Source organism: Macrobrachium nipponense, chromosome 1, assembly GCF_015104395.2.
Source record: "Macrobrachium nipponense isolate FS-2020 chromosome 1, ASM1510439v2, whole genome shotgun sequence".
NCBI lineage: Eukaryota > Metazoa > Arthropoda > Malacostraca > Decapoda > Palaemonidae > Macrobrachium > Macrobrachium nipponense.
This window is the reverse complement of record NC_087200.1, coordinates 28745891-28760755: the sequence shown is the minus strand read 5'-3', so window position 1 is coordinate 28760755 and position 14865 is coordinate 28745891. Positions and strand designations below refer to the sequence as shown.

General features: G+C 37.0%; 1 protein-coding gene across 12 annotated transcripts in view; it reads left to right on the top strand.

Moving 5' to 3' along the window:
* LOC135219184 (signal transducer and activator of transcription 5B-like) overlaps nucleotides 1-14865 on the top strand; it is a 225397-nt gene that overhangs the window by 131380 nt on the left and 79152 nt on the right. For 9 of the 12 annotated variants that reach the window (XM_064255728.1, XM_064255730.1, XM_064255727.1 and 6 more), the window contains exons 14-15: nucleotides 2711-2888; nucleotides 11697-11916. In XM_064255728.1, the coding sequence (XP_064111798.1) occupies nucleotides 2711-2888; nucleotides 11697-11916 (398 nt within the window). The remainder of the gene's footprint in view (nucleotides 1-2710; nucleotides 2889-11696; nucleotides 11917-14865) is intronic. The other 3 variants (XM_064255725.1, XM_064255734.1, XM_064255736.1) reach the window with 1 other exon arrangement.

The window sequence follows — 14865 nt, the reverse complement described above, 5'->3', positions numbered from 1 at the left end:
CACCTGGCCTTGAAGAGCCTAGAACCTCTGGTGAGAGACAAGGTAGTGCAAGTAAACGTATACAACACCACCGCACTTGCCTACATTCGGAAACAGGGAGGGACACACTCCTCGTTCCTTTACGAACTCACGAGAGACCTATTACTTTGGACGTCTCACAGGAACATCTCCCTGCTGACAAGGTTCGTACAGGGAGTAAGGAATGTGAGGGCGGACAGGCTCAGCAGGAGGAACCAGGTCCTTCATACAGAATGGACTCTGCACGAGGAAGTGTGTCTCGATCTCTGGTCTCTGTGAACTCCTCATGTGGATCTCTTCGCAACATACATTTCAAAAGGCTCCCATGTTTTGCTCGTCGTGGAAGATCCAAGAGCGATTATGGTAGACGCCTCCTGCTAAACTGGTCTCGAGTGGACGTTTACGCTTTTCCCCATTCAAAATCCTGGGGTTAGTAATGAAAAAGTTGTTGTGCTCTAAAGAGACGAGGATGACATTAATAGCCCCCTTTTGGCCGGCCCACGGAATGGTTCACGGAGGTGGGTAGAGTGGATCGTAGACTTTCCAAGATCCCTACCAGGAAGGACGGATCTTCTCAACAACCACACTTCAAGAGGTACCATCAAAACCTCCCCGCTCTCGCTCTGACTGCCTTTCGACTATCGAAAGACTTGTCAGAGCGAGAGGCCTTTTCTCGCGAAGTGGCAAGCGCGATCGCGAGAGCTCGCAGAACCTCCACTACGAAAGTATACCAGTCGAAGTGGGAGGTCTTTAGAAGGTGGTGTAGAGCCAAGAAGTTGTCCTCCTCCTCTACCTCTATAGCGGAAATTGCTGATTTCTTGCTATTCCTGAGAGTAAAATCTCATCTAGCCGTATCCACAATAAAGGGATACAGAAGTATGCTCTCGGCTGTATTCAGGAACAGAGGATTAGATCTGGCATATAACAAAGATCTCCACGATCTCATAAGATCTTTTGAGACTTCAAAGTCTAAGGACCAGTACCTCCGAACTGGAACTTGGACGTAGTCTCAAATATCTGTCTTCGATAGATTCGAGCCTCCGCATCTGGCATCATTTGAGACATAACTAGAAAATGCCTATTCCTTTTATCATTAGCGACGGCAAAAAGAATTAGTGAGTTACAAGCTCTGCAGGATAAAGTAGGATTCAGGGAGACTCGGCTATTTGCTCGTTTAAGACCCTGTTTTTAGAGAAAAACAGAATCCCACGAATCCCTGGCCTAGGTCATTCGGAGTCAAAGGAATGTCGAGTCTCGTAGGCAGAGAAGCAGAGAGGTCTCTATGCCCTGTTAGAGCTCTGAAGTTCTATCTTCAGAGGAAGCGTCAGTTGGGAGGCTCTAGACAAGGTCTTTGGTGCGCGGTAAAAGACCCCACAAGACTGATGTCCAAGAAATGCTCTAGCGTTCTTTGTAAGAAACGTCATTACGGACGCTCATAAGGTCCTGTCCTGACGAACAATTACAACTACTGAGAGTAAAAGCTCATGAAGTAAGAGCGGTTGCGACGTCTCTCCCGCGTTTTTATAAGAATATGTCGCTTAAAAAAACATTATAGATACGACATATTGGAGATGCAACTCAGTATTTGCATCTCATTACTTGAAAGACGTGCGTGTGACGTATGAGAAGTGCTTTTCTCTAGGTCCTATCGTATCGGCAGATACGATTCTGGGTACGGGAGCCGACACCAATCCTTAAATGTATATACTTTTCTTCTGTTTGGATATGGTCGAGTCTCTTCGAACAATGGAGGACTTAGGCTAGCACGGGCGGCCGTCTATGTTGTTCAGTAAGAGATTCTTGTCATATCCAATTAGTTGAGTATAATTTTTTTGAAAATTATTAGTATGTGTGCGTAGTGGTTTTGAGTTACGGTTGTTGTGACGAGTTCGGGGATAACTCGTAACAATCTTTAGTTCTAACATATGGTTTATTGGATCAGGTGGTCGGGATTGGTTGTGTGCTCCTTCATAAGGTGTATTGTCATATAAGTGGATCAGCACCCATTGACAAAGTCCTTTTAGGCTCTGACCGAGTAAGTGGGTAAGACCCCATCGGCAGACCCACAGAACTCTGCCATAGATCATATATCTCGCTAAAGTTTCTTGAGGGTGATGCAGACTACTGGGCAAACACCCACGAAGTCTACCACCTATCAGGTAGGAAACCAAGGTTTTATGTATACCTACAACATATTGTTTACCTGTCTATATTCCATATAGAAGCTGTCTCTTACCCTCCACCAAAGGGTGCCAATCAGCTATGTATATATCTGACAGGTAAGTTGATTGTATGAAAATGATATTGTTATGTTACAATAAAGTTTCATACATACTTACCTGGCAGATATATACAATTAAAGGCCCACCCAGCCTCCCCGCAGGAGACAGGTGGAAGAGAGAAAATATGATAGAAAACGGGGATGGTTCCTAGTCCTGCCGCCCAGGGCAGGCCGGTAGATCACCTGACCTACCTGTAGCGAGGGGCGCGAAATTTGAATTTCTGTCGGGGACGACGGAGTCTTAGCTATGTATATATCTGCCAGGTAAGTATGTATGAAACTTTATTGTAACATAACAATATCATTTTACTTTTTAATTTATAAGAGTAATCCACACACAGAATTTAAATAGGAGAAAAATTGTCGCATTTTAAATATAACTTGACTAAAAGTTATCGATTTTCCTTTAAGGTAACCAGAGAACACCTTCGTCAACCTTGGAATGACGGATCCATCATGGGCTTTGTTGGCCGTCGCCCAGCAGAGGACATGCTGAAAAATTCAAAGAGTGGAACTTTCCTCTTAAGATTTTCTGACTCAGAATTGGGAGGGGTTACCATTGCATGGATGTATGAAGATACTACAAAAGGTATATTCTTCATTATGCTGGCAGATCTTTCATTTGTAGATGTTAGATTCTAAAAAACACTGAATCATGAATCCAGTTAATGTTAGACATTTATGTGGAATCTACTGGTTAATGTGATCTCATTCTGATATACCCATTGCAGGTTTGTATCCTCCTATGGAAGTTAGAATTTCTTCATTTGAATATTTTGCTCTGTAGTGACAAGCGAGTCCAAAAAGGTGTAAAGAATTTTAGAGGTTAAGATTGCATTGTGGTCATTACAATTACAGTTATAGATATCTGCATGTATCTTACCATTAATAGCAGATAGTGCTGATAAAATTTTTTGTGATATATATTTCCATGTAATTAATTATTTTATTTTTCAAGTTATGTATACAGTATTAGTTTGCAATATTAACTGCTAGTAATACAGTAGTAAAACCAGTCCACTATTACCACACATCGTGATTAAAGTTATGATATCCATTTATTTTATTTTTCAAGTTACATATACAGTATTAGTTTGCAATATTAACTGCTAGTAATACAGTAGTAAAACCAGTCCACTATTACCACACATCGTAATTAAAGTTATGATATCCATTTATTTTATTTTTCAAGTTACATATACAGTATTAGTTTGCAATATTAACTGCAAGTAATACAGTAGTAAAACCAGTCCACTATTACCACACATCGTAATTAAAGTTATGATATCCATTTTCTGTCACCAGTTAGCATACCCATATTGTTTATGGTACAGGCAGTCCATGATTATAGGCGGACTCGGTTAACCCTTACTTTACAGGTAAATATATCGATATGCAGCTCCTCAGGCTGGGTAAACATTGAGGTCGGCCAATTTATGAAAAAACACATCAATGAAAAGAGGAAGGTATCTGCATGTATCTTACCATTAATAGCAGATAGTGCTGATAAAATTTTTTGTGATACATATTTCCATGTAATTAATTATTTTATTTTTCAAGTTATGTATACAGTATTAGTTTGCAATATTAACTGCTAGTAATACAGTAGTAAAACCAGTCCACTATTACCACACATCGTGATTAAAGTTATGATATCCATTTATTTTATTTTTCAAGTTACATATACAGTATTAGTTTGCAATATTAACTGCTAGTAATACAGTAGTAAACCATCCCCTATTAACCACAAAACATCGTATTAAATTTATGATACCATTTTATTTTATTTTTCAAGTTACTATACAGTATTAGTTTGCAATATTAACTCAAGTAATACAGTAGTAAAACCAGTCCACTATTACCACACAATCGTATTAAAGTTATGATATCCATTTTCTGTCACCAGTTAGCATACCCATATTGTTTATGGTACAGGCAGTCCATGATTATAGGCGGACTCGGTTAACCCTTACTTTACAGGTAAATATATCGATATGCAGCTCCTCAGGCTGGGTAAACATTGAGGTCGGCCAATTTATGAAAAAACACATCAATGAAAAGAGGAAGGTATGCAAATGTACATGGTGAAAGAAAAAAATTCTAAAAAAATTTCCATAACTTCCATGAGAAATTGAAAAGGACTACAGGCGGCCTGCGGTTAACGGTGCAATCACTCAGCGGCGAATCGGTTTTACGGCTGTCGTCAAAATTATTCATGAAAAAAAATAAGGCATTTAACCCTTAAACGCCGAAGCGGTAAAAAAAAAATTGTCTCCCGTGTGCTGGAGGTGTTTCAGAGTGAGTGCGGAAGCGAAAAAAATATTTAAAAAAAAAAATTACAGCGCGCTTAGTTTTCAAGATTAAGAGTTCATTTTTGGCTCCTTTTCTTGTCATTGGCTGAAGTTTAGTATGCTACCATCAGAAATGAAAGAAATTATCATTATCATATATAAATAATGCGATATATGATAGCGCAAAAACGAAATTTCATATATAATTGTATTCAAATTGCGCTGTGCGCAAAACTGTTGAAGCTAACAAGTTACTTTTTTTTCGTTGTAATTTACACTAAATTGCAATCATTTTGGTATATAACACATTGTAAAACGATAAATGCAACACAGAGAAAATATTATCACAAAATAATGCATGAATTCGTAACGCGCGGACGTAAACAAATATTTTTTTCAAAAATTAACCGTAAATCTAAATATTGTCCTAGAGACTTCCAATTTCTTTCAAAATGAAGACAAAATGATTGAATATTACTATACTGTAAGAGTATTAGCTTACAATTGCAGTTTTCGACCATATCTGACGAGTTAAAGTTGACCGAATGTTGAATTTTTTTATATATATTTTTTATATGCAATTATTTCGGAAATAAGAAAAGCTACAACCTTCAAATATTTTTCGTTTTATTCTACATGACATTGCGCACATTTTCATATATAAAACTCTATGAAATGCCTAATATGAAACGGAGCAAATATTCCGAGAATGGGACGTACACATTTCGGAGATTTGTGGCGGAGAATCCGCGCGCGGAGGGAAGGAAAGATTTTTTTTTAAATTCACCATAAATCTAAATATTTTGCTAGAGACTTCGAATTTATTTCAAGATGAAGATAAATGACTGAATATTACTAGACTGTAAGAGTTTTAGCTTACAATTGCATTTTTCGACCATTTCGGTAGTCAAAGTTGTCCGAACGTGGTTTTTTTTTCTATTTATCGTGATTTATATGCAAATATTTCAAAAATGAGAAAAGCTACAACCTTCAATTATTTTTTGTTGTATTCTACATGAAATTGCGCACATTTTCATATATAAAACTTTATGTAACGGCTAATTTAAAATGGTGCAAACATTACCACAATCGCACGTATGATTTTTTCGGAAGAGTTACCGCGCGGACGTAAAGAAAATGTTATTTTATTCATAAATTCACCATAAATTGAAATATTGTGCTAGAGACTTCCAATTTGTTGCAAAATGAAGGTAAATGCTTGAATATTACTAGAATATAAGCGTTTTAGCTTACAATTGCATTTTTCGACCATTTCGGTAGAGTCAAAGTTGACCGAAGGTTGAAATTTTGGCAATTATCGTTATTTCTATGAAGAAAATAATCTCAAAACTGATAAAAGCTACAACCATGGGTTGTTTTTAGTTGTATTGTGCATGAAATTGCGCACATTTCCATATATTAAATTTTATATAACGGCTAATTTTAAAATGGTGCAAACATTACCACAATCGCATATATGATTTTTTCGGAAGAGTTACCGCGCGGACGTAAGGAAAAAGTTTTTTCATAAATTCACCATAAATCGAAATATTGTGCTAGAGACTTCCAATTAGTTGCAAAATTAAGGTAAATGATGATATTACTAAAATATAAGAGTTTTAGCTTACAATTGCGTTTTTTGACCATTTCGGTAGTCAAAGTTGACCGAGGGTTGAAATTTTGGCGATTATCGTTATTTATATGAAAATATCTCAAAACTGATAAAGGCTACAATCATGAGCATTTTATTGTTGTATTCTACATAAAAATGCGCACATTTTCATATATAATACTTCATGTAACGGCTAATTTACAATGGTACAAAAATTATGTCAAAAGTGACTAAATAATTTCCTAGATGTGTCACAGATACTTTTTAGTGCGGCAAGAAAGAAATTCGCGCTTGCACGCCTGCGTAACGATTGTAAACAAAACAACACCTTGATCCGTGAACTCCCAGCATCCCCCAAGGCGCGTGATTCAAGAGTTTTCAGCTGGTAGGCCTAAAAGTATTTTTCCGCGAATTTTTAAAAAACTTTTTTTATGTCGACGTAAAATACGTCCAGTCGGCACCCGAGAGACAAAAAATGTCGACGTAAAATACGTCCAGTCGGCAGTAAAGGGTTAAAGGTATTTTTACGGCGCAATTTTCAGTTAACAGCGCCGCTAGCGCCGTTGTCTAACGAGTTCATACATTTGTAGAAATGCTGTTCAGACCATGAAGGTTATGCAAATTACATTAACAAATTTTATGGAGAGTTATTACATAGGTATTAGGGTAAAATATATGCCTCTGACACTGGTCTATGCCGAAAATATCGAATTACATAAGTGCAAATTTAGCTATGGATGCGTTGATTTATAAATGTTCATGCTCTTATGTGTAAAATGTGTATGAAAATGTATTACGTAAAGGGTATTTTTATTTCTGCACAGAAATATGATATGAAGCCAGCTTTTGAAACTGCCCTTCATGTTATCAAATGCTATGCTTTTTCATGTTCTTTCTTGTGAGCTGCTGCCTGCAGCTCTTCCAAAAATGTCGAGTTAAAAGAAAGTGCAAATTAGCGATCGATGTGTCGATTTTATAAATGTTCATGCTTTGTTTAAAACGTGTATGAAAATGTATTACGTAAAGGGTATTTTTATTTCTGTGCAGAAATATGATAAAAGGCAGCTTTTGAAACTGCCCTTCACGTTATCAAATAAGATTTTTTTTTCATGTTCGTTCTTGTAAGCCGCCGTCTGCCGCTCTTCCGAAAATATAGAGTTAAAAAGAGTGCAAATTTAGCGATCGATGTGTTGAATTTTAAACGTTTATCCTTTTATGTTTAAAATGTGTATGAAAATATATTATGTATAGGGTATTTTTATTTTTGTACATAAATATGATACAAATTAAGGCAGCCTTTGTAACTAATCTCCACGTTGTCAGGGGATGTTTTTTCATGTTCGTTCTTGTCCTCCACTTTTCCGAAAAATGCATGGTGTTATTTTATTATGCACCTTTTCCATAAATCCTTTAAAAAGTTATACATTACTTCACTGTATCCAATAATATTGTGTGTATTCTCATATTATTGTATTATTAAATAACAGGAAATCTAAGCTAGTATTCCGCGGAGCGGCCAATGTTGTGGTTTGAAATCAGCTGATGGCGAATACGAGTTTGTTTCGCCATAACGCAATTCTGTTCTCTTGCTTCTAGTTAGCATAAACGAATATCTAGATACTTGACTTATATGAGACAAGCTTATTTTTCCTTATACAATGTGTTTTTAGGTGGAAATATAAAATGAATGTCTCGTTGTGAATGTGAACTACTTTTTTTTTTCGTTAACAGATTACGTTGGCGGCATGTTTATTGCGTAAAAAAATTTTGTGATTCCGTTCGCAATTCTCCTTTATATCATCGTAATAAGAACTTTACGTTATTTATCTTATATCGGCGTGGAACGAACGGTAAAATGTGTTCTTTCAAGCACAGTAGTTTTGATTAAAATGATTTTATCTCAATTTTATCTACTGTTGTGTTTGATTGCATACGTTTACTGGTGTTTTATCCTTGTTGCCGATGTACGATAATAGTCATTAGCAGCCTAAACAGTTTTCTCAGCTTCAGTTATAACTAGGTTTATATTTAACAGTATATTTCCTGATTGATCTTTGATCTATAGCGAATAAAGTTATTACATTAAGACATTCAGTTCTATTTTATACATAACGCCTTTTATAACAACTACGGCAATAGTGTGCTGTAGTACGATGATTGAAATACAAGCCAAACGGATGTTATCCAATTCAGTTGGACTTAGAAAGAAAAAAAACAAAAGTTTTCTCGTTCAGTCGTTCATGGCTGTACACGTTCACGTAACGACTATAACGTTAAAACCATATTTTCATCATTCTCTTTTGCTGTTATTGAACTTATGTAACTAGAAGATGGATAAAGTTAGGCTATTGTAATTTGGTCTCTCATAAAATATGGCTATCGTAAGACGAATTTTGTAACTTGAATAGTACAGCTACCTGTACACTGTATAAACCTTATTATATCTTTACATACTCTAGACACCCAAAGGATTAAAGCTAGTCTTTTTTTCACTTTACGGTATTTTTAATACTATAGTGTACTGTACAGTAAATTCTATAGTACTATACACTGCAAAAATATAATTTTACTTATTGCGCCATTGTGGGATTACGGCGCCTTTGACTGGTCTAGAGTTTCGAAAGGTGTGCAGCAGCCGTAGGCTTTAAAATCGCTTAGCATCGAAAATCACTTAGCGTTGGCGGCCAGGAACGGAACCCCTGCTGCTAACCGCGGGCTGCCTGGATATTTACAACCCCTTGTGGGGCTTCTTTTATAAGACAATCGTAAATTTTACTAACTTATATATGTTTTTCCTAATAAATAATCTTATTTTATTTTTTAAAACTAATTACTGCACACACAATATCAAAATAGATAAGAAATTAAAGCAGTAACAAATTCTTAGCATACTTGTCAAAATATATTTATGTAAATTTACCGAGAACGAAGATTCAGTAACTTTTTTTTACTTTTACATGTTACATGTTTTTTCTAATATTTCTTTGCACTTTTCATTGTAAAATTACATTTATAATAGACACTATCGTAAAAGACGAACAAAAAACAACAGCAACCCCTGGGTATATTTATATATATGTACTACTCATTTAATGACGTACTCGTTTTACGACAAATTGGCGTTACGACAACATGAAGGGAGAGAAAAGAAAACCATAAAATGAAAATAAAAACATTGCCAATTGTGGCCAAGAGCAAGGCTATTCAGTGCCAGTGATCTATGTAGCTTAGCCTAGGTTTTGAAAACCGCAAGACAGCAAAAAATTATGCCATATCTCCTTTGTTTTAGTGAGAATAATTCTTAGTAATGAAAAGGAAATGTGTGATGCCAAATATTATTTTTTATATTAACTTGAAAATAGATATATTTTTTCAAATATCCCATTTGAGAAGTCTCTACCAAGTCATACCTTTTAACCAAAACAATGAGACATTTGGCATGCACGAATTCCTTACCCTTTGTATGCTAAAAAAGACTTACATGTAATACAGTTTGATAATTTTTAATACAACTGTGTATTTACACACGTATTGGATATGTCACCCATGAGATCAGATGATACTAGAGGTAAGAAGTGCAAGCGTAAATCTTTATCAGTGCTAGAAAATGCTTAACCCCACAGTGAATAGTTTAGTGTTCACTTTCCTCAATAGAAGGCGTTGGGCTTTATTTGAAGTTTTGATGGCGACATTCAAATGCCCTGTGATTGCCAAAATTCATATATTATTTTTTTCATATCACTATCCTCTACAATAGAAATAAATGACGAAGAAGCTATAGCGATAATTATGAAATACCAAATTTAGAATATGAAAGTCATTGCCAAATAATATGCAGATTCTGAGAAAAGTTTAGTTCTGTATTGACTTAGTATTGTATGGACTTACTCGGGAATGTAGGCTAAATGTGTTAAATAAAGTACACTATTTTCAAGAAAATTATACATTATGAAGTTATAAAGTGATGAAGTTAAAATATATGAGTAATAAAATGATAAGAAGCATTGTCAGAATTGTGACTAAAAATTAATGTTATTAGTCAAAATAATGACGAATTCGTTTAACGACGTGGTCACTGGAACGGAACCTGTACAAGCAAATTTACAAAAAGACGTCATGTGAGAGATGCAGAAAATTCTCCCTTCAAGTTACAAGCACTCTGAAGTCCTGAGATGCCCACACTCGTTATTTTAGCTAAGTGTAAAAGTTGCCATTAGTGAATTTATGGGCTATAAAATTATTGGCACCTCTTTCCCGCCCAATTCTTTCCAAATCGATGGTGCGTACTATTGTTTATCTAGTTTTCATTACCTATCAGGAGCCTAGACTCCCAAACTGCCCATTTAGTTGAGGTCCATTGTATTCCAGTGAAATCAGAATGACATCTTTGGCTATAGAAGGCTGTTTTCCCCTGATTCACATCTTGAAACTTATATGGCTAAGTATTTTATTCTCACTAGACCTCAAGAAACGTTGCCAACATTTTAAGGAAGAAAAAAGCCTGTTAGACCCCACCAAGCCACCAAGTTGAGATCTTTCTTAAACCTTAAAAAGCCTGACCAAGGGCCATAAGAACAATCATTTGAAACATCTTGCCTTGATCTCACTCTAAAGGCAGCCTTTCTCCCTCTGCAAAACAAATGAGCAAGCTCCATGCCCAGTCCACCAGAGCCTTTTTTTTTTAGCAAGATCTGGATATAATTGACCTCTCCATTGTGTCTGACTATAAAAAAAACTCATTCCATTCTCTCTCTTCTCTGGCCATTTATGTCCATTTGGACTTGGCTAAGGACTTCAAGGAGAGAGCACTTTGGCACATTTTCCATTTGGCTCAGAAGTTTCATGCTGGGTTTTAAGGGCCAGCATGCGGTTATGCTTATGTACCGTTGCTTCTCTGTTTGAGGGATCGTACTTGGAAGTTTTCAGATTCATAATTTCTCTGCCCAGTAGTTGCATCAGGTCAAGTTTTACCTGCAGAGTTTGAGCATGTTGGGTCAGAGGTATCACCCTCTTAGCTTCATTGTCTTTTCATTACATTATTGGTTGAGGCTAATGTCTTTCTAGGGTAATTAAGTGCATATTCATAGTTCCTTTTAGTGATCTTTTCACCAGCAGCTTAAATCCCTCCCACTATAGTGTCTGTATAAGTAATAGGTTTGTCATGAAATAATAGATTTTATTAAAAAAAAAAAATCCAATTAAAGCTACCACTTTTACCCTAATTGCTTGCCTTGCAACTTCACTTTTGTAGTAGTTGCTCAGATTACACCAGAATTTAGACAGTTAGCCACTGGAGGACCTGGGGACTCGCTTGTGCCAACCTCAAGTGAAAGATCTTTATATTACTAGTTTTGGGTTGTATTGGTATTGCTTAAATGCATGAACTCTGCAAAAGTAATGGTTTTGTAATGAAAGAATGTAGTTTTAAAAATAATTTTGTTTGCTACTTCAAATAGTTGAATGGATATGATCTAACATAATGCTTTTTTTACAGCAGGTGACCAGCGTGATGTCTTCATGCTGCAACCTTTCACAAGCAAGGCTTTTGCAATCCGTCCACTAGCTGATGTTATTGCTGACTTGAAGTATTTGCTGTATTTATATCCAAATGTGCCTAAAGAGCAGGCATTTGGAAAGTACTACACTCCAATGGGAGGGGAGCAGCCCACTAATAACGGATATGTGAAACCACATCTTATTACTCATGTACCTGGGTAAGATAAATTGCAACACTAGATCTAGTCACACAGATTTTGTTCAAATTGTATTTCATTTAGCATTTATGCTTTTGCTTTGATGAATGCGGTCCAATGTTAGAATACTTTTTCTTTTAATTGTTTGTTTTTCTAGTGAAAAGCAAATGGAACGTATAAATACCTAATTATATTAGAAAATTGTAGCAAATTTTTTTTATAGAAACATTACTGTGAGTTGAAGTCTTGTGCATTTTGTTTTTATATTGAGTCCTGTAAAATACTCTTGCGATGAATAGCATAAGTTTCAACCAGTATTATCATTTTTTTTTATACAATAATAGATGATTTTGCCATGTGTACAGAAGAGGAATTTGTAGTGATGCTTTAGTGATCTTTTTTTTTAATCAAATGGTTGGGTATGTTTCAAGTTATGAGAAAGAATTTGATGTACAGTGTTTCCTCAACTTACGGGGATTCGATCTTACAGCACTTTTTCAGTGCTGTTAACGATGCTGTAATGCTGTTGAACATCAAGTTAACAGCACTTACAGCACAGTGCAACATCAAGTTACAATGCCATAACTTTTGAGTTATGGTGCTGTGAGCACTGTTAACAGTGAAAAACCTACTTACAGTAGAAATCTACTTACAGTGCAGCACTGGAACAGATCCCCACCATTAGTTGAGTACGCACTGTAGGTTGAAATTAGATTTGTTCATATGTGGAACAAACCTTCAGTCGTAACAAAAGGATAAATCTTCAGGCACCAGGTGGAGACTGGTAAAAAAACAATAAAACCTGTAAATGCAAGGAATCTGTAGCATCTGGCATCTGGTACATAGTTGAGTTGGAAGCGAGTCAGAGACCTCGCTTAAACCAAGTGACACATAAGTCTTTCTTCAACCACCTTTGAGAGCGGACGTTCGCTTTGCTATCCTCCTTCCCAAGCCGGTTTTTTACCTTAGCCCATGATTTCTTTCTCTGTTATATCTTGGATTCTCCTATCCAGCTTAAAAAGTCTTGTGAGCATCAATGTATTTCTCCCAGCCTTCCAAGGTTCCAGTGTTCATGCTTCCTGGCTTCATCTAGGACAGATGCAACTTGCTGTAAATGTGCTTCCAGGCTTATTCCTATGGCTTCGTCATCAGCTGTTTTATGTTTTTTGCATTATGCTGCCCCGTCTCTCTTGGGGAATATTGCCTCTTCAGTGGGGAGAGGGGCCAGTTCTATCTTGTTCCTTTGTTAGCAAGTTTGCAATTTGATACATTGTTTGGGATATATTGAAACATTTGTGTATGTTAAGACATTTCAATGTTTTATTTCTTCAATGATATGTTTACTTACTCATGCCATTAGTGTGAAGTTTTTTCTCCCTTTGTATCATTGTTCTTATTTCTCTAACGCCTTCTAGAGATGTGTTTATGGGAACTTGGTAATGTTTTAGTCTTTCAGGTTTGTGTGGATAGGGACGCTCAAGACTTGATGGGTTTGTGTTACAGACAAGGGTTATTTGCAAGGATTCATATTACTTAGCATAGACGTGTAACATAAAAGTTTTCCTCCACTTCCTCGACACGAATTTTGATGGTGGAAGCTCTCTGATTTCGTTGGTCCCAACTTGTTGCTTAGGACCAGTCACGATTTCCATCTCATTTCTTTCCCATCATGGCAGGGGGCGAGTCGTAAGGCTCACTTCCTTCTCTTACAAATAAATATGTTTCTTTTCCTTCTCTCAGGATGGGAGGTTTCTTCCCTTCATGATGGGGAAGGCAAATTAGTATTTGTTTCTTTTCAGCTCTACAATTGTTGGCCATGCTTCTCACCTAGAAGTTGGTCAGTGGCATGTTCCGCACAGATCATGGTAGCCCCTCTGCATTCCCTTCAAGAACCTACAATTTGAGCTCCAGGTGCACGATTGGCTCAATTTGGCGTGTTGGAGAGGTAACCGGTGTCACCAATACTAGCTCCAGGATTTTTCCTGAACTAGTATCTTCTCCCTCGCATTGGAGAGGTATCCGGTGTCACCAATACTGGCTCCGGAAATTTTCCTGAACTAGTATCTTCTCCCTTGTTTTTTCCGACACTTGGGTAGAGGAAGTAGCCATGAAGATTCTACAACATCCCACCCGGAGTTGATGCAGTTTCCTTTATAGGACATGAGAGATTCTTGATGTTTGTGGATGTGTTTCCAGCACAGGCATTGTGACTTGGTCATTAGTTCCAGGTTTACACGGATGTGACTAGATTCGACAATGCCTTCCTCTGATTCAGTGATGGCCAGCCAAGAATGTTGCTCTTTCCTCCGATCTACTTGAGTGATTTTACACATCCATGGAGGTGTTTCCTAAGAGCTATGTTGTCTTTCTCCCAGGGACGTTCACTTACCGGGACACGTTCCTCTCTCTCACACGAGCATGTATGCTGTTTGAGTCAGGAATGAGTGCGGGTTTCACTGTGTGTCAGTGTTCTGGAACTCTCAGTTCCTGGTTTTTCAGGGTTTAGCGCCTCCAGTTCAGTCAATAAAGAATAGGATTCCAGGCTTCCTAGGGAAGCTTCTCCAATGCCGTTTCAGAAGGATGAGGATCCTACCAAGTCGTCTTCACGTCGTCGGTCTCCTTTGCTGGAGCAGGAGGAGGGAGAGAGCCAAGAATTTCTGTCTTCTTTCTCACAGTCTCAGTCTTCTAAGACCTTTACTGGATGCTAAGAAGGATATTAGGGCTTCATTTGAGCTTCCCTTGTCGGGTCTCTCTCTCTCTCTCTCTCTCTCTCTCTCTCTCTCTCTCTCTCTCTCTCTCTGTTTTCAATAAATAAATAATAGATTACTTAATTCATAATAAGTAGTACTTATAATAATATACAGTAGTACCTCGAGATACGAAATTAATCCGTTCCGAGGCGCCTTCGTATCATGAGGTTTTCGTATCTTGGACCACATTTTACATGTTAAATGGCTAATCCGTTCCAAG